The sequence below is a fragment of the Protomyctophum bolini genome (assembly GCF_963924005.1).
Source record: "Protomyctophum bolini genome assembly, chromosome: 13".
NCBI classification, from domain to species: Eukaryota; Metazoa; Chordata; class Actinopteri; order Myctophiformes; family Myctophidae; genus Protomyctophum; species Protomyctophum bolini.
Window position 1 is genome coordinate 36,957,194 of NC_137874.1, and position 24,401 is coordinate 36,981,594.

A 24,401-nucleotide genomic window follows, 5' to 3' on the forward strand; every position below is an offset into this window, starting at 1 on the left:
TCATTCACCTGGGTTGGAAAAGTGCAGAAAATGCTCAATCTTGTAAATGACTTTCATGCTTATATCAGTTTTTTCACTGAAGATTTCCTCAAGAAGACATTACGACCTCAAATCTCATAAACTATTAAATTGTTTCTCTCCTATTGGGACAATTCCTTGTTGCATTTTATATTCCTATAGAGGGATTTCTTTTTATGAAGCCATATTGGAGGACAGTGGATTAATCTCCTCTCTTGAAGACTTGGCCCCATCACCCGCCACCACTTGCTTTGGGATGGCTGGTTGTACCAGCCGCTGCAGACAGGGAGTGCTCAAATTAATCCAGTCTCTGCAAAGATTTGTGTCAGGAACCCTCACGAAAGGTACTGTAATGTCTAGCCTTAATAGCTTAACATTTTGTCTTGTCTTTCACCAATTTATTTGCCCATGTTATTGTTTACTGCATACTTTATTTTATAGTTGGATGTGTCTAATTTAGTTTCAGCTTGTAGCCTACTGATGAGTAGCAATCCTAGTCAAAGAAAAAGCCCTGAAATGCTATGTGGTGGCACCTGAAATGGAGTTAAAATGCCTGCTTGCTGTGTCGGAGTCGGGATACCAGTTTATTGATTAAACCTGCAGGCTGTCTGATGGACCAGAAAAGACATGATGTAGTAATTGAGAGAGAGAGAGAGGGGGGGGGGGGGGGTATTTCAAGGACACCACACCAGTTAGATATGCATTAGGCCCCCATTTCAAACATTTTGAATCTCTGGGACCTCAATCTACAGTGCAAAATCCCCAGTGTCAATTTAACTCTGAACCTGAACAAATGGCTGGTACCAAAAATGGAACTGTGCTGGTCCATTTGGTTAATCCTAACTCTCCATCCTTTAGCTGGGGACCCCCGGGCCCTGACCTCATGTTGAGAAGCATTTAGCTGGGGACCACCCTGACCTCATGTTGAGAAGCAGTTTTCTATAGCCTCAAGAACTGAGTGATGGGTTTACTCTAAGTTATCACCACCTCTGTTCCTCTTTTAATTTCATTCCGGTAACAGTGATACACAATAAAATCCATAGAATTGATTTAACTCTGACTGGAAAAATGGGTCAATTTGGTTCCATTTGTAAACTCTCAGCGATATTGAATACTGAGGATTGTATTGCACTTTGTTCTTTGTCACATTTACAGGTACCTATCTCTATTCATCTGGTACACAGGTGAGATGAGGGTAGCAGTGGCCCCTACTGGCCTTTTTCTTTTAGACAGAAACAAATGATGGTTCATTTATAATCTGCCGTACAACGGTGTCGCACATCAAAAACTGGCTGATCTACAAGCTCACAACATGTCAGCACAGTTCAGAACTGCACACATGATTATTCAAGGATATATGCAGCAGAGCTGCTATTTTCAGAGGCAGAGACTGCATTCCGTTTCCATGAGAACTCACATTTTCATTTGAGTGCAGCATTCTATACTCAATGCCACCCCAATGTAGACCTCAATAATGTTACATAATCATATAGATTTCAATGAACACCTCTTGCCTCAGTTGTTTTCCTACAGAGCAATGTAAATGTGACCTGAGGGCCTCAGGGAGTCAAGCATACAGTAAGACTTTTTACTTAGCTTGTTCATGAAGAAATAATCAGGCCATATACAGCCCCCATGCAACCGCATACTCAACACTAAAAACCACACAGTGAGTTGCGCCCACTGTATTCATATTGGCCACTAAAGTGTTAGTTTAGTGCTCTAAACAAACACTCTAAACTAAAATCCCATAGACTTGGCTGACACATGACATAATCTTCAAAAGCCATGGAAAACATAACTCAAATAATGATGGCATTAGAGCTGAAATTAAATTGAGATCAAATTCATTACAGGGAGTCTCTGGTCATACCTGTCCTGTATATTGCTGAATTATACAGAATATTGTCCGGCACTGAAACCCTTGAGCTGTGTGTATCTTGGATTGATCCATCTCTCTGTATTGTATTGCTGAGTTGATGCACTATGCATAACAGTTGATTTAAAGTACAAGTGACAAGAGGTCTTTGGTATGTTATGTATGAGAGTCAGGAGAAACCGATAAAAGAGACAGTGATGGTTATGGAAGCTGTCAGATATAATCTATCATAAGTTATAACTGGTAGGTATTAATCATGTTTTAATCAAGCCTAGAGTTGCCATGTCCAGCTCCCACATGATGTTGCTGTACCTGTCTCTCATCCATCGAGCGTTATTAGTTAAAGACTTTGTTTCAGTATTCGGTATTCGGCTTCGGTATTATATAAGTGTTGTTATGAGTGCTGCTTAACAATGATTAAATATTTTAGCACAGTGCAACATAGACCCATCTCTTCATGTTGATATACCACCAGCGTGATTAGAAAACTAAGAAAGTGCTCTCTCCGATGATGCACCATTGCACGTGCATGTTTTAAACGATAGGCAGCTAATTTGGGAAGAACAGGTGATTCTCCCCTACATTGCTTTAACCCATTCTGACCTGAGATCAGATTCACACGAGGTTTCCACTGGACACACACTGGTCTGACCTGGTCATTCTGTCATTCTGACCTGAGATCAGATTCTGAAAAATGTCAGTCGTTCTTCGATTTTTCAAAAATAGCAGACCTACAAGCTCGTAGCGCGCCACTCGGTGGCGCGCTATGAGCTTGTAGATCTGCTATTTTTCAATAGCTAAAGCACGACATGATGCCAGCACCAAAATGGGTTCCCGTTCAGAATGGGTTAAAAATGTCTGACCTTTTACATTGACTAAATTAATAATCAGATCACTCATCTCAACTAAGAAGTTTCATAATAATAATAGCAATAATAATGAAATAATTTCCCCATCACAATTATATTGAAACTTTCACTATTACTCGATGTTGTAAGATGATAAGAGCGCCCCTCACTTCACACAGGTTTTTATCCTTGCTTGCTCAATGTTCGGCCAATCTCTATGGGGTACACACAAACACACAAAAAGCTGGGCATAGGAGGGGCTAGCTACTAGCGCCCCTCAAAAAGACAGAGCCTATTCATCATCATATAGTTCATTATGTTTATGGCATGCGGGGGAAGTCACAGATCCACTCCACACAGATTGGTTTGATGTACCCTGTGTGTACCCTCTGCCAAGTAACATAACTCAGCCCCAGAGAAGCAAGAGCGAGAGCATCTCTCTGGAGAGATTACCTTAGACATTAGTCATACTGTACATTACATGCATGTGGTTAGAAATGCATATTTTCAGGTACTTCATATATACACGGTAAACTGAAAGCTAGTCAAAACAAAGAGATGTGCAATACTTTTTAATGTATTCACTCCTAAATAATTGCTGTGTATTTATAAATATGGAAATAGTGCATACAGTGCATGTTCGTGCTGAGATCTTTAAAACACTGTTATGCATAAAGTATGCATGCATGCTTTGTAACAAACACTGTGAAACTGTGTGCCATGTGTGCAGCAAGCCCACACAATGAATGCACGCATATAAACCCCGCAATTATCCATAAATGGCTGTGGAACGCCTCCTACAGGCCCACGGTTTCACAACTCAGCTATTTTTCTCAAACTTGTTAATTCTTCATAAATGATGGATAAAAATAACACTAATAGACAGGGCACCTTAGTGGCTCACCTGGTCAGCACACATACCACAAAAATAATAGTATAGTCCTATTCCCCTTCACGACCATTGCATCTTAACATTAACATTGTAACCAGCTACCACAGTAGTTAAATGAAGTGCATTAACTTTTCAGTGTGTTCATCATCTACCCTAATCACCCTCACACACACACTGCTCTCTACATTTCTCTGTAGCTGTAAAGGCGTGGATTGAAGCTGACAGCATGTCTCTGCTTTAAAATTTTAAATAATCTCTACCCATTTTTATGTAACACCTCCCCGCTCTCCTGTTTATTTTTATCCCTCGCCTTCGCTCACTCTCTGTACTCTATTCTCTGCATTCGTTTTCCATTTCCTCCACACTTGTTGTCATGGTTTTCATAATTAGAGCCCATCATTTTTCATTATTCTGGCACGGCAATATTGCATGTTGTACCAGTTATATTATATAGGCCTACCATTGCACAATGTCAATTATCTGATCTGATTGCAATCAAATGCAAAAAACCTGGCAGTGCCAAAGAGGAGCTTACATTGCTGCCACCTGTTGTCCAAAAAGTAGAATAACAATATCGCTAATATAGGCCTATAATTCTACTTCTTTAGTTTATAGCCACAATTGTGGCTTTGTTTCAGTAACACAATGTCCTCAAAAGTTCCTTTGTAAGGTCACCTGTGAGGCTGTCAACTCTCCGCTCACCAGTAGCACATGACAACAAAAAGAGAACGCTTTCAAAATAAATAAAAAACAATGATATTTTACCATGTTTACTGCAATCTGAGATGTAAAAGGAAGCTGTGACTACTGACTATGTGGGTGATATATAAGTAATATCATTACAGTTGTATAAGGTCTGTAGGCCTATAAACTGTATAGTTGCTAGGTTCAACAAGGCAAAATCTATACTGTGGTTTTAAATGACGTCTTCAGGGGAAAAATTAAACATGAATTAGCTTTCTTTTATAGAGTCATGAATGGACATTTGCAGTCTTCTCTGATGGGATTTGGTAGGGAGAGAGTAAAATGTGTAGTTGGGGAAAGGGATGCTGAGGAGAAGAGACAGAGAAGGGGGGGAGGGGGGCATAGAAGAAAGAACAAATGTAACTAACACCAGGGACTGAGATTTACTGAATGCGCATGCTTGTATGCTTGAAGTGGTGGAAAATAGTAGGTTTCTCATAGTAATCTCAATAATGAATTCGCCACCTGGATGTTTGTGTTTTTTCTTCTCTCTCTCTGTGTGTGTGTGTGTGTGTGTGTGTGTGTGTGTGTGTGTGTGTGTGTGTGTGTGTGTGTGTGTGTGTGTGTGTGTGTGTGTGTGTGTGTGTGTGCAGTTAAGTAAGGAGAGCTACTGCTTTGTTTCATGTTTTCTGCCTGATGAATGATAGGCATTGATGATTTCACTGTAAACACAATTCCACAAACAATAGCACCTGCCACCTCAGATTGACTTGTTGAGGATTACTCCAGAAGACTGGGTTTAATCTACATATAAACCAGCCATCTCCACACACTGGGGAAGAGCCACAGTTCTCTTTAGTGATAAAATGGACTGCATGGCAAATGGACTGCATTTATATAGCGCTTTTATCCAAAGCGCTTTACATTATAATGTACACATTTACACACCGAAGGGAGGAAAGTGAAACCATGCAAAGCACCAACCTGCTCATCAGGAGCAGTTAGGGGTTCAGTGTTTGCTCAAGGACATTAGCCAAGAGGAACCGGGAATCAAACCCGGAACCTTTGGATTCCAAGGACGGCCGCTCTACCTCTGCTGCCCGCACTAAGAGTTTTGTTTTCAGTCTAAGCCCAAAGGTTTGCCTTGGCTTGATGACACGGGGTCATCCCTATGTTCCCCAGGTTCTATGTTCCCCTGCACTTACCTTAGGCTTTACGGTTAGCGTTAGGTTTCTGGTTTAAGGACTTCAGTGTTTTGTACTATACAATTGTATATAAGTACCATCTTTGTTGAAGAGTCTGAGCAATTGTTAACTAATGTTTTAGTTTATTTTATGCCAGTGTTCATTTTTAGTTGGCCAAGACTAGATAGTTTAAGTAGCCTAGGCAGGCCTAAAGTTCAATGGATTGTTCAAAGACTGAGCTTAAATCAGAATTTGCTACTAAAAGTAACACTAAGACTAAGTTGCTAAAATACTTTTAGTCTTACTAGAATTACAAAAATTACTTAGGTTTCTGGTGAAGGTTTAGGTTTATTCTAAGTGGGGAACAAAGAACCTTTTTTGCATGGTGGGGAACATAGAACCTGGGGAACATGTACGCTCCTGATAAAACCACCAGAGCCCTGAAGAGAGAGTATACAGAGAATCGCAAAAGTAGAAATGTGGTAGAAATATTAAGAAACAATCTTCACACCTATGAGGAAGAAGTTAAGGCTGCAAGAGCAACACCATTCATCCTACTCCTTAATATATATATATATATTTTTTTAAGAAATCACCAAAGAGGATTAAGGCTTATTCATAGTCTGGATTTTCGGTGGTGAGGTGACCACCGCTCCGGTGGTGAGCTGACCACCGGAGCTGAAATAACGTTGAGCGGTGGCGGTGGTTTGCTCTTCACCGCGGCTCGTGACGTCATGTTGTAGTTCGGTGGTCACCTAACCACCGAAAATCCAGACTATGTATGAGCCTTTAGAATGAATATCCACCGTGATTTGTGCATTACACTGGACTAGTGCCCACCCATTACACTATCCTCCCTTATAAAGATTGTTTCCACAATGAAACCGGCAACCTTGACATTGTCCCCAACACCCTCCTGAGGGACGTGCGTGACATAGTCAGTCACAGAATCATCTCTTAACAAATCCATGGCCAGTGGTACCTCTCCTCTCTTAACAAAACCATGGTCAGTGGTACCTCTCCTCTCTTAACAAAACCATGGTCAGTGGTACCTCTCCTCTCTTAACAAAACCATGGCTAGTGGTACCTCTCCTCTCTTAACAAAACCATGGTCAGTGGTACCTCTCCTCTCTTAACAAAACCATGGCCAGTGGTACCTCTCCTCTCTTAACAAAACCATGGTCAGTGGTACCTCTCCTCTCTTAACAAAACCATGGCCAGTGGTACCTCTCCTCTCTTAACAAAACCATGGTCAGTGGTACCTCTCCTCTCTTAACCCATTCTGGACGGGAACCCCTTTTGGGGTTAGCATCATGTTATGCTTTAGCTATTTAAAAATAGCAGATCTACAAGCTCATAGCGCGCCACCGAGTGGCGCGCTACGAGCTTGTAGGTCTGCTATTTTTGAAAAATCGAAGAACGACTGACATTTTTTTAGAATCTGATCTCAGGTCAGAAAGGGTCAATCAGACCAGTGTGTGTCCAGCGGAAACCTCGTATGAATCTGATCTCAGGTCAGAATGGGTTAACAAGTCCATGGTCAGTTGTACCTCTCCTCTCTTAACAAAACCATGGTCAGTGGTACCTCTCCTCTCTTAACAAAACCATGGTCAGTGGTACCTCTCCTCTCTTAACAAAACCATGGTCAGTGGTACCTCTCCTCTCTTAACAAAACCATGGTCAGTGGTACCTCTCCTCTCTTAACAAAACCAGGGTCAGTGGTACCTCTCCTCTCTTAACAAAACCATGGTCAGTGGTACCTCTCCTCTCTTAACAAAACCATGGTCAGTGGTACCTCTCCTCTCTTAACAAAACCATGGCCAGTGGCCTAATCAGATTTTTTTCCCCATCCATTCAATACAAAAATGTTTGTAGACGGGGCCCGTCTACAAACTACACAAATCATGACCGAATATGATGTGCCCCAAATTATAATAAACACATTGGAGGTGCCTGACGCAAAAAGCAATTTCACTTCCATTGGTGCACCACAAATGCTATAAATCACTGTTGTGTTGCAGAAACTTATATATTTTTCTCTTCTCCACCAGGTGACAATGTCCACCTGGCCTATACAGGGCACAGCTCTGTGGATTCGTCTATAGTCAGAGTGCAACTCCAAAATAGCTTTCACTTCTGCCCTATGGGGGCAACCACAATGTCAAACAGTTTCCCCAAACCCCCCGCAGCTTCCTCGTCTCCCGACACCCCAGACCCCACAACACTGTCCGGGGTATAGACAACCTGGGCTGGCGGTGTGTGTGTGTGTGTGTCTCGATGGAAGAGCAAAAAAGCGGGAAATGTACACTAGTATGATAAATGCAAAGAACAAAGCCCTCTGAGCCGTTACACGCTTTGCATTAGCCACTATTTGCTGAGTGGGGTGGGGGGAGGTACTGCAACAGTTACTGATGTTATCTGACAACAGGGCAGCAAGAGAAAAGAAGAGGAGAAAGAAAAAAAGATGAAGAAGAAGGGGAGTGGTAACGGAAGGGCAACGTGTGTTTGGAGAGAGAGAGAGAGAGAGAGAGAGAGATCAGTAAACCGAGAAACACCGTATGAGAAAGAAGGACATTCATCAGATAGATCTAAAGCCACTGAGGAGATAAAAGGAATGCCTCTCAAAGATACTGAGCAATAGATGGAAAAGATACAAAAGGCTTCTCACAAAAAAACCTCAGAAATACATAAAGGACTACTCTCTGGGCTGCTTGAATAGGCTGGTTTCCACGGTGACTGACAACATGGGTGCAGTGGTGGGCACTTTGACCATGCAAACCAAGCAGAGGAGACCCTCCAGAGGTACGTCAATGATCACCAGAAAGACAGGGAAGACGGTTAAATAGATGCAAGCGATCAGATAATCATTTGGGTCGGTGGGAATGCCCATCAATGATTATTGATTAATGTATTGTTTCTCTATTGGAGAATGACACATGTCAACTGCCAAATATTTGCAAAGGTCCATTAAATGAAATCGTCTTAACAATGAAGAGCTTATAGTGATATTACTGTGGAATGAATACGCCGTATTGGGGAAGTTCATTTGTCGGTTAGCCACATTTGATCTCCTTTTACCTAAACCTGAAGTGGTTTACGTACGGTTTACGTTTAAGTAGCAATGTTAAGAAATACAAGAAATGTCAAAAGCAGCAGAGCGGAGTGTAAATATAGCTAGTTCGACAAAAACACAAACCTTACTGAATGAATGGACAAAAAAACCTTACTGAACGAACGGGCAACAGAAGTGTGAGAGATGGGAGGCAGAATCAGTGGTGTGAGATAGATAATATTACATTACCATGATGGCTGAGGGATATAGAAAATAGCATAGATAGACCATTACCACGGTGATGGCGGAGGGTTATAACATGTCATACATGCAGATGCCCTTGGGAAAGACGGAGATCAAAACCATCACCCCAGAGTCCAGGGTATTAGAGTCAGTGTGAGTGTCAGTGCCGGGGGGGGTTGATTGAACAAGAGCATGTGCATTAACACTCAGCTCACATATCGTACCTCTCTCTGGGCTTATGCTTGAGAACCACGTTGCCATGGAGACTGGGTTGTGGGGGCATAAGTGGAACGCATGAACAACTCTCAGCTCTGACTACACACTGGATGCATGATGAAGTTATACAGCAGCACGACACAGCAGTAAATGACTGTATTATACAGATAGACACGCGGAAATATACCAGTGCGTCTCTGGCCTGTTGACATTACATAAAATAGACCACTCAACTGAAACATAATCGTTAGGCAACGTTGTCAAGGTCCTGCAGGGACTGCTTGTGCTTACTTACTGTACTGAAGCGCTCACTTTCTGTACTGTAAGTGGATGTACAAGAACAATACAATATTAACGCCATTCAAAAGTCTCATCTCATAATGCAGTGGATTCTTTCCTTTGAGAGAAGAGTAAAGACGAATAACCAATTACCCTTGTGCATATAGTTAATCAGAGGGATTGATCTTCAATTTCATCAAGAGCAAGACCACTAATTAAGCTGGCCTTAAGCTTTAATAACGACCATCCCTGGGAATTCAAAAGCACTGATTGTGAAGGGCATCCCAACAATGAACTAATAATTAATTTCCTTCATTCACAAAATGTTCTAAAGTGTGTTCAAAATAAACTTCAAATGGTTAGATGTTAACGGGTTTGGCCATGAACAATGGTCCAAATTAAAATGTAATGTCCTGCATCTCAATGTTCTCTAAAGCTGATCACTTATCTACAGGTTTCTCATTCACCCTTTGAGCAGCACCACGACAACCAGCACTTACTCTAATATCCATCATCATCATCATCAGTAGACCACTGGGACAGCTAGTGATGAAACATGCCGTTAGCGCTGTCAAAAAAGATGCTGAGGAGCACAGTTTGTGTTGAACATAAAGTGCTTCATGGCTAATGCTATTTCACAGTTTTCATGCGCTTTTGAACAACTTAATGCAAGTGGATGGGAGGAGGAATCCGGTGCCGTCTCTATTAATATATACTCTAAGGCAGTGGTTCCCAAACTGTGGTGCGTGCTCCCCTTGTGGTGCGCGAGCGCCTTCTAGGGTGTGCGCGACATGAAAAGTCTAAAGTCTAAAGTCTAAAGTCTTTATCACGTTGTGCACCAATGCTATTTCACCAAGGGATTCTAGTCTGCGGACGCCACGACCTCAGCTGGGACCCCTGCTGTACCTGCGAACCGCCACGCAGGCTACAAATGCTATCTGTATTCTGTTTGGGTGAAAAGCTAGATTTCCAGATTCTATGAGTGAAACATTAAGCGACCAGGTCTATGAAAACAAACCCAAAAGAAGCAACCAGTTTCACCACTTTACTTACTATCAGCTATTTTCAAAAAGAATCATGAAAGCAAGTCCAAATAAGCAACTTCTTCAGAAATAAGCCCAAACTAAAGAAACACACAACCATGAATATTAAGCTATGTTACAGGAAAACTAGCCCAAAGTCGATTATATCAAGCAGAACTGGCAACACTGCAAACCAGCACGGCAGGCTGCTGTTTGCAAACACATAGACACATTTCATAAGACACATTTCATAGCACAATTCCGCAGATATAATAAGGCAGCTGGTAATTAATTGATGTTTATCAATTCATGTTTTAGACATTTTCACACCTAGGTTACAACTGGACAAACTGCTATTTGAACAAAAGAGACAAGGTCTCTTTAACCTCTATACTATATGTTCCACTTGAACTTTTTCTCTCCCACTTTTCCTGAGAGTTTTGACCTCTTTTTCCTGCTTTCCTCATGTTGTAAGACGTTTCCATCTGACTCAATTTTTCCCATCACCACTGCAGCTGTCTCTGTCATGACAGCTTCAGAACAACTGTGGTTCACACAGTTCTACCACAGGTGTTTGTGGATATCCGTTAAACAGGGGTTATGTTTTAATAATGCACATTAAACACATTCATCATCATCACTATGCATGTTTCTCGTCTCTGTAGATAAGACAGATGAGGAGCTGGAGATGATGACCGTGGTGTGTCACCGACCTGAGGGTCTTGAGCAGTTGGAAGCACAGACTAACTTCACCAAGCAGGAGCTACAGATTCTCTACCGTGGATTCAAGAATGTGAGCACAACCATCTCATGTCTGTTAGTTTGATAGTTTTTATGTTTTTTTATTTGTATTTATCTGGTAGTGTCAGGCTGTCAGCAAGCAGACTTTCTTAGTACGGCAGACATATTTCAGTTTGACATACAGTAGGCCATAGACAAAATGTGCCTTGAGGGTTGTTCGAGACATATTGCAAAACAGTAACAGCCCAGATCATTATAATTAGCCTCGGCTAGCTAGTCATTAACATTTTGTTAGCCTCGATCAAATCAACAGCAACAGAAACGTGTCAATGACACAGACACTGTCACCAAATCTGTTACAATTACCTAAATCTGAAACTACAGATGGTATATTAATGCTAGCCATTGAGATAATGCCAAGTAGTTTCCTTAATTCTCTTTCAATGTATTGTTATTGCTGACTTAAAAACGACAACAGTTGAGTGTTGTTTTCCCACAGGAGTGTCCGAGTGGTGTGGTGAATGAGGACACATTCAAACACATCTACGCTCAGTTCTTCCCCCATGGAGGTAGGACACTGCGTTCACCCATGCTAAACAAGAATATTATAACCTCAAGACTTCATATAGCCTACAATTGTCTTCATTATTTTTTTCTTCTTGCAGATGCAACCACATATGCACATTATCTATTTAATGCATTTGACACAACAAACAACGGATCTATAAAATTTGAGGTAACAAGTAATATTTAGAAGAAAATAAATATTGATTACATATTGCTTGATGAAGTCTCTCGCCTCAATGTTCTCTACCTCTATCCCCGTCTGTTGCTGACAGGACTTTGTAATGGGTTTGTCAACACTACTCCGGGGGTCACTAAGAGAGAAGCTGGAGTGGACTTTCCACCTTTACGATATTAACAGAGATGGATACATTAACAGAGAGGTACAGTATAGAAGTGGAAGATGTGCAATTGTGTTATGTTATAGGTGTCACTATACATGCCTTGGTAAAACATTGTTTCCTACATTTCTTTCTTTAGGAGATGACCGAGATTGTAAGTGCCATTTATGACATGATGGGCAAATACACCTACCCTGCGCTTAAGGGGGACGTCCCACAACAGCATGTGGATGCTTTCTTCCAGGTTAATTCGCCTACAGCATGCATGTCATAAAACATGTTCTCAATCCAAACATCTCATTATCCTATACAAGGTAATTAAAAAATGTATAGGATACAGTACATTGACACTAGGCGCCTTAATTTTCATGGGGATGTCACGTGATCAACATAAATGGACTTAACTCTATGGAAAGTACTTATATTGAATACAAAGTTTTAAACTAATAGGTATTATAAATGTGCAATTCATTTCGATTAATGAATATTTCTCGACTATGAACCGACAAATTGTTCTGCAAAATGTATTATTTGCCACAAATATTGCTCTCAATATGATATTTCGATCTACACCCAAATCTACTCGCATATCAGGGGTCCACAATTTAGCTATACTAAATATGATTTTCTTACTAGTTACTCTATAGTATACGCTTACAGGAATAAAAATTTATAACCAAGCTTGACCATATTGTTCTTTATACTACCACTGATATAAAAAACATCAAATATGTACAGTATTGTACCATGAAACATCGAATCAAAGAAGATCTGGTACTGTGGGCAATGGGCATAAATGGTGACCACTCCTTATGACAAATGAATGGCTGTTAAAGTGTTATCCCTTAAAAGCAGGAAATTCCAGAGACTTGCCAACAAATAGGAGGTGAATTTGATGGAAAACTTATCAAAGGCTTAATAATGTGCTAACTTTTAAAGGTTGCAATGTTTTGAAAACACCACCAACCTTTAATGTGAGTTCACAAATTAAACTCCAACCTCAAAGAGATTACTTTCCGCTTGAAAGTAATACAATTGTTTTGTTTTGTTTGTTTTCCCATAGAAAATGGATAAAAACAAGGATGGAGTTGTCACTTTGGATGAGTTCATTCTGGCATGCCAGGAGGTATGTTACCATACACATACACATGCACACAAATGCAATACACTGTTGACAATTAAAGGACCGCTGCATAGAATGTCCACTCCACTGATATGAAATGGGCATGTAGAGTTTGTTGAAGCAAATAATTAGCTTGCTGTACTCAACCCAAGTGATCGATATGCAGAGGCTAGAAATAAAACCACAAGCTTTGGATAGTTCTTTGTTTATCCTGCCCTCCTGTTGCTCACGTTTAACCCCCAACATCCAAAGATGTAGATTGTTTACATTCTACAGATCATTTTACATTATACATCAACCCTCCCTACTGTCCAGGTTATGGGAAAATTATAATTTTTAATTCTGTCATATGTTGTCGTACAACAAATCATCAATAGGTTGGCTTTTGTGGGCCTCAAGTTAAACTTCCAAAAAATTCTTAATAAACTGTCCAACACTTACCAGCAGCAGCGTCAACACCAGAAAGCATCTTCCATCAGTGCAGATGATGGCATCGTGTCCTCAGCTGCTCCCATGTCTAGTATGAAAATTAAGATTGTAATTAAGACAGAGTGCAACGTTTGTCAATATAATAGCATAGCTCACAGTTGATTGTCCCGCATATACTATAAGCTATGTGTTGGTTCACACACACACAACACAGGAAGTGGCACTAGATTCATGTGTTGTGAACTTGTGGCACTATAGTAACAAGTAACACACGCAAACGCGGGAAGCGAACGCAGCTCGTAAATTGTAATAACTTTAAATTTAAATTAAAGTTTTCTTTTGTTTTTGTGCCCTCTGGTGGTGGCGGGTGGTGTTCTGCCTGAGTTACATAGTAATCGCTCTAGGGCTCTAATATTTATTCAAATGACCTTATATACAATTCCAATAGCTGTTACATATCTAAGTGAGGCTGGTTCTTGAATCATGATTGTTCTTCCTTTGTTCCAGGATGAAACAATGATGCGATCCATGCAGCTATTTGAAAATGTGATGTAGGAGGGGACATCAGAGAAGACAGACAGAATGGGAGAACTCAGGCTGTGTGTACTGTACCAAGTGTACATGTGCGTTGATAAACATGTGCAACCCATTCAATCTCTCATCCTACTCTTATCTTGTCCAACTTGTGCTTTTCATAGTGCTGGACACACTATGACCACAATGGCCTGAAGGGAGGCTCTGGACCGGAACAAAATACTGATCACTCTATAGAACCAGCATTATACTCTCAGCTCTTTGTGGAGTTGTAACACAATACAGCGTGACTCATCTAACAGACTTGGACATGGAACCTTTTCTTAGTCCTCCCATCAAGATAGGTCTGTTAAGATGGAAACACTCTTTAGAAGTCTGCTTCCAAGTGAGGCGATATTTCAAGTAAAGTGTTCATTATGACAAAAGAAATAGCATGCAAGAGGTTTTGAAATGCCCTCTAAAAAGCTTTGTCTGAACAAGTCTTAGTCTAAGATAACTATTTATTTAATGCATAGTGGTTGACTGGCATAAAGTGAAGTGTTGTGTTATGTTTCCACTGTTCCAATGCTTTGCTTTTGTCTGAATGCCAGTTATGATGCATTAGGAATTCAAGAATATTCGAGATAAGTTTCCTTTGTACGTTTTAACAAGGGTAATGTTGTGTGCAATAGTATGTGCATTAAATTGTCATGTACTGCATATTTTCCTGGTTGCTTTCTTGTCTGATATCTAATAATGTATAATGCAAGTTTGACTTCTGTATCAAAATGAAGTGCCCAAAACTGCCCATGGTGATATTATCCAACACAGTTCACTGACTCTGAGCTGGTGGTACGAGACGGATAGAAACCTAAACCTTGTATGTCCATATTTCATCTATTTGTAAAGTAAATTAGTGAAAATATTACGTGCTGCTATCTTTCAAAGATGTTGACATTTAAAATATCCTTTGCCTTTTTAAATTACAAACTTTCTGGAATAGCCTACGCCAAAGTATCCTAGGGTACCACCATACCAGTGACACTGTAAGTTTCCAGAAAAGTACAAATACCTGAAAATTGTATAGGTACAGTACTGAAGTAAATTTACTTAGTTACTTTCCACCCTACTAGCCTCAGATATTGTGAAGCCTCTTGTTCTGTATTCTGCCCATCCAAAAGAATATACGAACATGAACAACATTAACCTGCCAACATAGGCTACATCATCATGGCATCTGCTAGGTTGCAGCTCTGGTCCATAGCCTGGACTTCTCCTGCAGTCACCAGAGTTGGTTGCAAGCTCCAAAACGTTGACACTGACATTCATGAAACAGAAAAGTCCTATCTGATGTGATTCTATTAAATTAAACGACGATAAACTCACCAACATTGCAGCTGTACGACGGAAAGCTTGGGTTATCCTCTTTGTCTGTCAGTCTTTGTTGTTTGTTTGTGTTTTGTTTTTTGTTTTTAGTCCACTGCTGATGCTGATGTGTACTTCGGCCATAAACACAGTCCGTGCACTGGCGTGCAGATTTTTCTGTGTCAGTGTGTTGGATTTTAGAAGCATGTAGGCCTACTCGTTTTAAATCACTCCATTTCCGGCCATTTCATAACAGGTGGTACGCAGGACGCCGAATGGATTACAAAAAACCCACCAGGTCAGGTTCATTCGTACCATATAATGTAAATTCGTATACACACTGAAAACAAAACGCCTGCGCGGTCCCCGAGATACACACTGTTAAATTAACATTGAAGATTTTACAGTGTGTAGATTTGTGAAATTGTATCCGATAAAAAATATATATATATATTTGAGAATACGTCTGTCTGCTTGGAATGGAACCAGGGAGTGGCGGTAATGCGCCCTAAAATGGTTTGCCAACCGCCATTAAAATACACGCAGAAGACGAACCAGGAAGAGCGTCCGCAGTAGAAGAAGAAAGAAAAGTAGTCCGCACGTAGTACTTCTCTTCACATTCTGCTGCTGCCGGGCTAACACACTAGCCGTGTTCTTTTTAGCAACGTCTTTACAACTATAGCAGGCTGTTCTATTTCTACTGTCTAGCACAATGAACGGCATCGACGACGGGCAGATGTCACCACAGACATTTCTCTATGGTAAGATTGTCCGTTGACATTATTTTATGGTCACATATCAAGCCTAACGACATTGATGATTTAATTTCGTACCATCATTACACCAGCCGGCCGCCTCGCCTCTGTATATCGGCATTGCTGAATGAATGAGAGACACTGCGGCAGCGTGGAATGGTGGCTAGCGAACTTGTATATGAATAGTGCTTTTGGTATTCAATCTCTTTATTGAATAGTGGATCAAATGTACACGTTTCTACAGCCTTCCCTTGTGTATTGACTCGTTGTCTAGAAATGGTAACCACGTGCTTCGGCAATATGGCGACCCGCGTTTCAGTTACTTGTGCACACTTCAAGCTAAGTGCTTTTATACCGCACAGTTTAATGTTTAAAACATTAAGAAAATGTTTTGCCACTCGCCAAAATACACCAAAGTGCGATATCTGATGTTATGTGAAGATGATCGTGTTTTACTGTTTGCCACGATGTGTAGTAGTGTATTATTCAAAAGATTTTGGGAGCCATCATGGTAAAATGTGGGTTCATTTCATTCCCACGTGGACTTGTCCTCAGTTAACCCTCATGGTCATAGAGACCCACTAACCTAGTTTCATGGTTACACATCACGAACTCCAAGTGACTAAAGATTAAGGAACATTATTCATTACGTTTACAAATGAAAGCCTTATATTTCGAGTGCCTTAAACTGCCTTTACCCAAAATATGCTAATCAAATCAGTGCATTATTTCCTTTTTAACTAAACGTTCGTAATCATATTAAAGTTCAGGGGTTTGTACATTATCATCAATGGGTAAATGTTAAATAAAAAGTACAGTTCCTTTAGTGTTTTATATGCTATTATATCACAAAGTTAAACTATTTGAATCAAATTATTTGTATTGTATTTTTTATGATCTCTAATTAATTACGAGACTATAACTGCTTACAATGTGGACAGCAATTATATTGTGTACAAAATGTTGATGAGGATAAAGTACATTTGACGGGGTTTTTTTTAAGGCAACTTTCATTTCACATATTCAGCTCATCACTGTGATGGGAAGCCACAGAAAATCACCTCAGGTCTTAAACAAATTCAGAAATCAACATGTTGTATATATCATATCATCCCACAACAAATTGTCAGCTGAGAAACTCATGTCATAAAATATAAAGAAGGGAGAAACACAAGTGCTGTGATTTAATTTTTTTGTGCCATGGTGGTTAAAAATATATAACTCTGACATTCACAGATATGGCCCCCTCTAGTGTACAGTTAAGTAACAGTTATTTGTGTAGATTAGAACACCATCTTCAAGGTCCTAGACACATGGTGTGATGAACACAGCAGTCCAAAGCCTGAGAGGCTCAGTGCATAACTGTGCTGTAGTCCCAGGTTTCCAGAAGGTCGCAGGGTTCAGGCACATATCCGCGTCAAGAGGTGCCAAGAAAACACCTAGAGCAGGTGTCTGGGTTTTTAAACGGTGGGTGGATGGAAATGACGCTCGCGGCTCCAATTTGTAGCGTCGGCAAAGCGTTTCCGTTTCTTTTTCCAACGCTACAAGTTGATGCCGAGTTGCGAGTGTCATTTCCATCCACCAACTGTTTATAAACCCGGAAGAGTCGCCTGCTCTAGGTGTTTGCTGATGCAAAGATGTGCCTGCCCTGTGGCGCGCCTTTACTCTTCAGGTCAGTTACCCATAGCACTTTGATTGGCTAAGCAGCAGGTTTGAACCGGAAACAAATATGATACAGACACCTTTTTGTTTCTGCTTCTGAGCCAATCAAAGTCATGTATGGGAAACTGGCCGGAACAGGAAGCGGGTATGTCATCTTCTGGAAGCCCAGGACAGCAGTTAATTCCCAGAGCCTATTTACATGAACATGGTCAGATTATTCTTATTGGCAAACTACTGACTGAACTTTTTTTTCTCCCCCCCCACCAGGGTGTGTATTAGAAGCTGGGAAGGATGTTCTGTTTAATCCCGAGGATGATGACTTTGAGCATCAGCTGGACTTGAGAATGGTGAGTGAATGTACAAGATATCCAATTTGTTGCAAGTTGCTTAAATTCGTCCTTTATACATTTTGCCATAAACTATAGTTAAAACCATATACTATCTGCATCTTTACTTTCCTTTAAGGCAGAATGAATGTTCATTCAGGATCAGATATGCTGGCAGATTTTAAAATGTCAGATGTATTGTCTACTGTCTAGTTTGGTGCCTGCTGAAAAATCTAAATTCAGAAGCTGTATGTTTGAGAAGTAATTTAATGAAAAACTAAATTATACTGACATCTTACATTTACTATAATTTCACATTTGTACAAATTTACAGATATCGGCTCACTCTGAACCCTAATTAGTAAGAGAAATGAGTATTGTCCTCTTAGAAAACCAAACGTCGACCCAACATATAGTGGGGTTTTTCATCCAGGTTTGACATTAGTCCTTGACTTCCTTAGGCATGTGTGGACACAAATACCAAAGATGAACTTCACATCGTGGAAGTGGAAGGACAGGACACGGAGGGCCAGACAGTCAAGGCAGTGATGGTTTCACTGAAGCCCTCTACACTGCCAAGTGTGAGTGTAAAATCTCAGACAATAGATTGTTTTTTCTATTCCTATGTTTTGTCTAGTCTTATATTTTTCTTACTATTGGGCAGTGTGGGCACTCCATGTTTTAAAACATGAACAATATTCATCATTGTTACAACTTAAGTTGTATGCTGATTTATGTGGTGTTGCAGGTGTCTCTTGGTGGTTTCAATATCACTCCCCCAGCTGTGTTCCGCCTCAAGGCTGGTTCTGGTCCAATACATCTCAGTGGGCAGCACCTTGTCAGTGAGTATTACCAGCGATATGATTTGGTTGGATTATGAACAGTTTGCAAAGATATGACATTTACCAAGAAGAATTTATGTTAAAGATACGGTTGTTGATGACAGTCAAGTCTGTTAAATGTTTACAGGCAATATGGCATTCCTCATAGATCATCACCACGCAAATAGTGATACTTGTTTAAACTAACTTGATGATATGCTCTGTGCATAACTGTAGTCCCCGGGTTATAATTGCTGGCTGGCTTATAATTGCGATTTGACCATTTTAATGTGCTTACGATCTTGTTGCTAGTGATGGGAGGTGACCAATCCTTTGAAGAGGATTCTGATGACGATGAGGAAGATGTAGATGAAGACGTGAAATCCTCTAAGAAAAGACCTGCACAAAAGCCTGGGCCTAAGTCATCGGTTTGTATATATTTTTACAGTTTCCTTAAAATGTATCAGTATTCATCTGCATCTAAATTAAAATAAGCCTGTTCTTCTTAACAGAAAAAAATGAAGTTGGACGATGAGGACGATGATGATGACGATGACGATGATGATGATGAGTGCGTGTATAACATATTGCTCTTATCCACTGATAATGGTACTACTACTAACACCAGCAGATTTTAATTATTAGTTTTGTTTCCTTTTTGAAGGGATGAGGAGGAGGAAGAAGAATCCCCCGGCAAGGCCAAGAAAGCTCTCAAGGCAAGGCACTATCATTTTATCAGTTGAACATGTTTAAACCCTACTGACTGCTCTTTGGAGGTTACTTTATCACATTAACAGTTTGTATGTCTTTGTTTACAGGCCAAGCCAGCCACACCCAAAGGCAAAGGCCCTGCTCAGAATGGGAAGAGTCCTAAACCCAGTACACCTGCGGTAAACTATCTTCCTATTTGTAATGTGCACACCCTAAATGCAAAACGCTCTGTTCCTTTCTATTTTTACTAGTAGTGTAACGATTGGGTAATCGGTAATCGATTCGTTGTCAATCGCAAATTGTGTTCCGGAGCTAAGCCAAGATCTCAACTAAGGAGGATTGAGCACTCTCTTCCCTAACTACTGAAAGTTGCACATGTGCAATAACGTACGTGTGTGTGTGTGTGTGTGTGTGTGTGTGTGTAAATTACTGGATACAGTAGGTGGGCTCTAGACTTCAGAGCAGTACAGCACATGTTACTACTTTGAAGTTTGGAATCATGTGAATCCAATTGTGTACATAAACGTTCCTAGCAGAATATATTGTCATATCAATACCATTTGTAACTGCATTATAGACAATGAAATTATTGTGCTTCAATAACAAAAGATTATAATAAAAAAAAGTAAAATGGTTGTAATATAAATGACAAGATATTTTTTAAATTATTGGAAATTCTTTATTGGGAATAGCCCCTTGAGATTAATCATCTCGTTTTCAAGGGGATCCAGAGATGACAAAATACACACTTTTCTAAGCAATTAGACAAACATGTAACGGACAGTTTGCAGACAGGAGAACAAAAAACAACATGCAACTTGCAGCTAAACAGAAAAACACTGACTAATCAAATTATCTATTCTCTTGGTTAAATTCTGTCGTACTGTACTCTTTTTCAGGCCAAAAAGCCTAGGGTTAAGAGCCCCAAAGTCCAAGCAGACACTACACCAGCAACATTTGAAGGAACAAAAGCCAAGATGCTGGAGGTGATGAAGAAGGTTGGTGTCAGTAATGGTCCTTTTATTATTTAACAGGAATATATGCACAACTTGATACAATGTGCTCTACATTCAGCACTATTTAATATCACATGAATGTGATATGCAAGACGCACTTCTTCATTTGTTAAAAGTGAATCACTAATGGCACGAAGAGTCTGGTCTGAAATGTTCTTGCAATGTTAATATTGAACTTTAATTGAATCCATGATTTTATTATGATTGTCTTGTAACTTGCAGAAAACCTGTTATGCATATTAATTTGGGCCTTGTGTTTTTTTTTCTTTTTTTGTTACAGGGAGTTGGACTGCCAAAGGTCCAGCAAAAGTTTGAGAACTTTGCAAAGAATGGCTTCAAAGTGGCTGACACCAAGGTATAGTTGATGGCGATTTATCGTTTAGGTTTTTATGGAAGTATTCATTGTAGCATAGGCAACAACCTTTTGTTTGGGTGCTGTTTTATTTTATTGAAGCGTTTGATGTGTTGATACCACCTCGATTATGTTTCAACACTTTACATATCCTTAGGTGACAAGCGCTCTCAATGCTAAGGATCATTTTACATTGCATACTAATCTCTACCACTAGGTGTGGGTAGGCTTAATGTATGTATTTGCTTCACACATACTTTTTGATTGTTGACCCGGCCCGGGTCAAAAACCTGGATGTGAATCTCAAAGAATATGAAAATCTTCAGTGGAAATGTGTAAACCTTCTGTAGAAAACAATGGTGTATTTCTTTCACCATTATATACAGTGTATGATGTATTCACGTGTTAAGATTTGGATTCAAAATCAGCAAATGTTATCTTTATTGCCTAATTTAAAAAAGATCAAATTATATTTTCTGACATGGCTTGAGTGTGCAGTCAGTTGAAAATGTTATCGTAGAGTGTAAATTAGCCTTCATGCTGCAAACTCTAGATTTCATGAGGAAATGCATAGATTGTGGTTTCCAATCGACGTAAGGCCCCCACTGGCTCAGCTCCTTCATAATCTATTTAATATGCCATAGGGCTGCACAATATGTCTGTTTGCATATTGTATGATCACTCAAACCATATTTTATAAATGTTTCAAAATTAGCAATGATACAAATGGAGAAATTTGTGGCCATGTCACCCAGCCTTAGTATGCCCACGAGATCAAAGGAGCCTTCCTAGACTTAATGCAGGCTAGGTGAATGGTGCAACTTGGTACAAAGATATTCAATTGTCAGTCACTTAACCAATGGTGTCACAGTTTCAAAGGTATAGTGACATACAGTATAGGCTTTCTCGGTCAACAAATACATTATCAAATGAAGCTCATTTAGTTCAACCACATACAACATTAGAGGAACTAAATGATAAATTACAATATGTTTGCTCCAACATGTATGGTGAACATGTTGACCAAATACTTTCATATTTAATTTTCCTATAGATTGTTGCTGAGCTGTGGACGTGGAGACAGACCGTGACTGACCCTGCTAAATAATGTGGTCCATGGATTTTCGCGTCCTTCATCTCCCTCCTTACATATTGTTCCTCGCAAACCTTCTGGAGTCTCATCCAGTGCCTCGTCTTTCCCATTGTATCCATTCAAGTTGAGTCCAGTTCCAACCACCCTGCTGTATCAGAGACTTGAGAGGAACTGATGCCATGTCTATGAACACAACAGGGCAGTGACCTGTACCCCCTTTTTTTGAAACTAGCTCCTTGCCACTCGCCGTACACACTTCCACTTGTTTTGAGCATAGATGTATAAATAATAGATGGCACTGGATGGGAGGGGAATCCTGGTGCTGTCTATTATTTATATATCTATACTCAAACCGAGTAGAAGTGTGTAGGGCGAGTGGCGAGGAGCTAGTTTCAAAAGTCCTGTCTTTGCACTACCCTCTCGGGCGGTATGCAGTATGTGGATATTGTTCCAGGTTTAATCGGATCAGGAGATCCAACTTGGAAATTTACATATGTGGCTTCTTTATTATTGTATTGTATGGCACCTACGAAAGCATGCAGGGACTGCCCAAGGCTTTCTGTTTTTCTTTTGATAAGTTGATTGGGTTTCATGCAGGATCTGTGCATGCACAAATTCTGGCATCAATTCCTGATTGTAGTTTTAATAACTTCAAACCCCAACCAACTTGAGACTTTATTATTTTATTTTCAATTTGTCTTTCTACATTGGAACCAACTAATGGCCCATTGCATAGTAAAACCTGAAATTAAATACACGCAACAACTTTTTTTTGCCGTCCACTATTCTTTTAATTAAATCAGGATAGAGTTCCATAACATTAGGCCTTTGCAATCTAGGTGAGGCACATACTGTATGGAATTTGGTGTGGCATCTTGGTTCAGTTGCCAACTTTTCTTTTTCATAATTTGAGATTAAACAAATGTGTAAAATGCCATTCCATGTTAAGGGACCACTTGACCACTTTTCAACCCATCTTCATATAATAGGTCCTCACTAATAATCTTGAAAAAATGGCGCAATTTGTTTTTCTACTCGGTCTCATAGGAGGGTTGTGGGCAGTTCAGAAACTGTTTTCCAGTGACATCATTGATGGGGAATACAAACTAATAAAAACTGCAGGCTTTCTAGTCCTGAAAAGTTGCAATGCGAAAATGGAAACCATCGTTCTCACGATAATGAAAATCTAAACATTTTTGTAAAAAAATATTGTTTAAAAAAATAATCTGCCTAATTATGTCACTGGAAGACGGTTTCTAAACTGCCCATAGCCCTCCTATGAGACACAGACTGAGTAGAGAGAAATTGTGCCATTTTATCATGATTATTAGTGAGAACCTATTATATGAAGAAAAGTGGTGACGTGGTCCTTTAAGAATGTATTTAATTTTGCTTTGCGGTGTGGGTTTGTGTGGACTCGGTTTTAGTAAATGCTTATGCAAGTCCATTGAAAACATTTACTGTACACTTTTGAAAGGAATTGACTTCCTTAATGAAGGGTGGCGAGCAAGCTGTAAAGTAATACTGTATGTCCGAATAAGATTGGAGATGCGTCTCACAGCAACACTTCAAATTGTTATGACCCGCTCACCTACAAGTCATTCAAGGCTCTTGCATTTCATTTTCTGTTAACACAATGTAACAATTTTATGTTAAGTTCAAGATTTGATTATGTTATTAGATTAGATTTTATATCCATGTGCTGCTATTGTGTTAGTACTACAATGAAGGTTACAGGAAAAATTGTTCACTGCTTCGTTTAATAAATATATTGACTTCCCAAGTAAGATTTCAAGCTTCAGTGATGGAATTGAGTGAATTACGCAAATCAATTATCTGCATCCAATGGATTTAGGAAAGCGCCACATGCGTGCAGAACAGACATAGGACAAACCCACCAGTAATTCATATTCCATAATAAAGCAGTCTCCTAGAGCGAAAAGCAGCCATGGCAGATTTTATGGCCAGGAGTAATTGTGTAAAAAAACATTTACACACAAGGTCATATTGGCCAATTTTAAAATTGCTCTTGCTTATGCCCTCCAGGTACCCCAACTTTGATTAACTCCCATAGTTAACCTTTATGAACACATCTGAGGAAAGCAACTAAGAATTATTTTTGCAGTGCCACAACTTTTGCTAATTCTTTAGACTGAGCTGCACTTTTAACTTGCATGAGCTAACAGTACGGTAATTTAAACAGCCAATACTGTCAAAAGTAAATAAAATGCATTTTCCACATGTATTTCATTGTTACCCATGTTCACCACAA

At 39.9% G+C, this 24,401-nt stretch overlaps 2 protein-coding genes across 6 annotated transcripts; both read left to right on the forward strand.

Annotated features, from left to right (window-relative positions):
- Positions 1-274: 274 nt before the first annotated feature.
- Positions 275-14,326, forward strand: kcnip1b (Kv channel interacting protein 1 b; the record flags this gene model as incomplete). 2 transcript variants are annotated; one of them, XM_080779459.1, is made up of 8 exons in its annotated part: positions 275-362; positions 10,983-11,110; positions 11,558-11,627; positions 11,724-11,794; positions 11,898-12,005; positions 12,103-12,207; positions 13,027-13,089; positions 14,023-14,326. In XM_080779459.1, the coding sequence occupies 8 exons, from the start codon at positions 275-277 to the stop codon at positions 14,068-14,070; spliced, it is 681 nt and encodes a 226-aa protein (XP_080635585.1). In that variant the 3' UTR covers positions 14,071-14,326. The 2 variants fall into 2 exon arrangements, with proteins under 2 accessions (XP_080635585.1, XP_080635586.1); XM_080779460.1 differs by lacking the exon at positions 275-362 and adding an exon at positions 8,250-8,307.
- A 1,653-nt stretch (positions 14,327-15,979) lies between these two features.
- Positions 15,980-23,912, forward strand: npm1a (nucleophosmin 1a). 4 transcript variants are annotated; one of them, XM_080780455.1, is made up of 11 exons: positions 15,980-16,154; positions 18,078-18,157; positions 18,598-18,717; positions 18,885-18,978; positions 19,270-19,385; positions 19,470-19,532; positions 19,629-19,673; positions 19,776-19,847; positions 20,568-20,666; positions 20,965-21,039; positions 22,091-23,912. In XM_080780455.1, exons 1-11 carry the CDS (start codon positions 16,106-16,108, stop codon positions 22,142-22,144), a joined length of 867 nt encoding a protein of 288 aa, XP_080636581.1. In that variant the 5' UTR covers positions 15,980-16,105; the 3' UTR covers positions 22,145-23,912. The 4 variants fall into 4 exon arrangements, with proteins under 4 accessions (XP_080636581.1, XP_080636582.1, XP_080636583.1 ...); XM_080780456.1 differs by having other exon boundaries at positions 19,632-19,673; XM_080780457.1 differs by having other exon boundaries at positions 19,635-19,673.
- The last annotated feature ends 489 nt before the right edge of the window (positions 23,913-24,401 follow it).

Excerpts from the sequence above, each read along its gene's own strand:
- npm1a (XM_080780454.1), top strand. The coding sequence starts at position 16,106 with ATGAACGGCATCGACGACGGGCAGATGTCACCACAGACATTTCTCTAT. Across the intron at positions 16,155-18,077 it reads ACCACAGACATTTCTCTATG|GGTGTGTATTAGAAGCTGGG; the intron begins GTAAGATTGTCC and ends CCCCCCCACCAG. Across the intron at positions 19,674-19,775 it reads AGGCCAAGAAAGCTCTCAAG|GCCAAGCCAGCCACACCCAA; the intron begins GCAAGGCACTAT and ends CTTTGTTTACAG.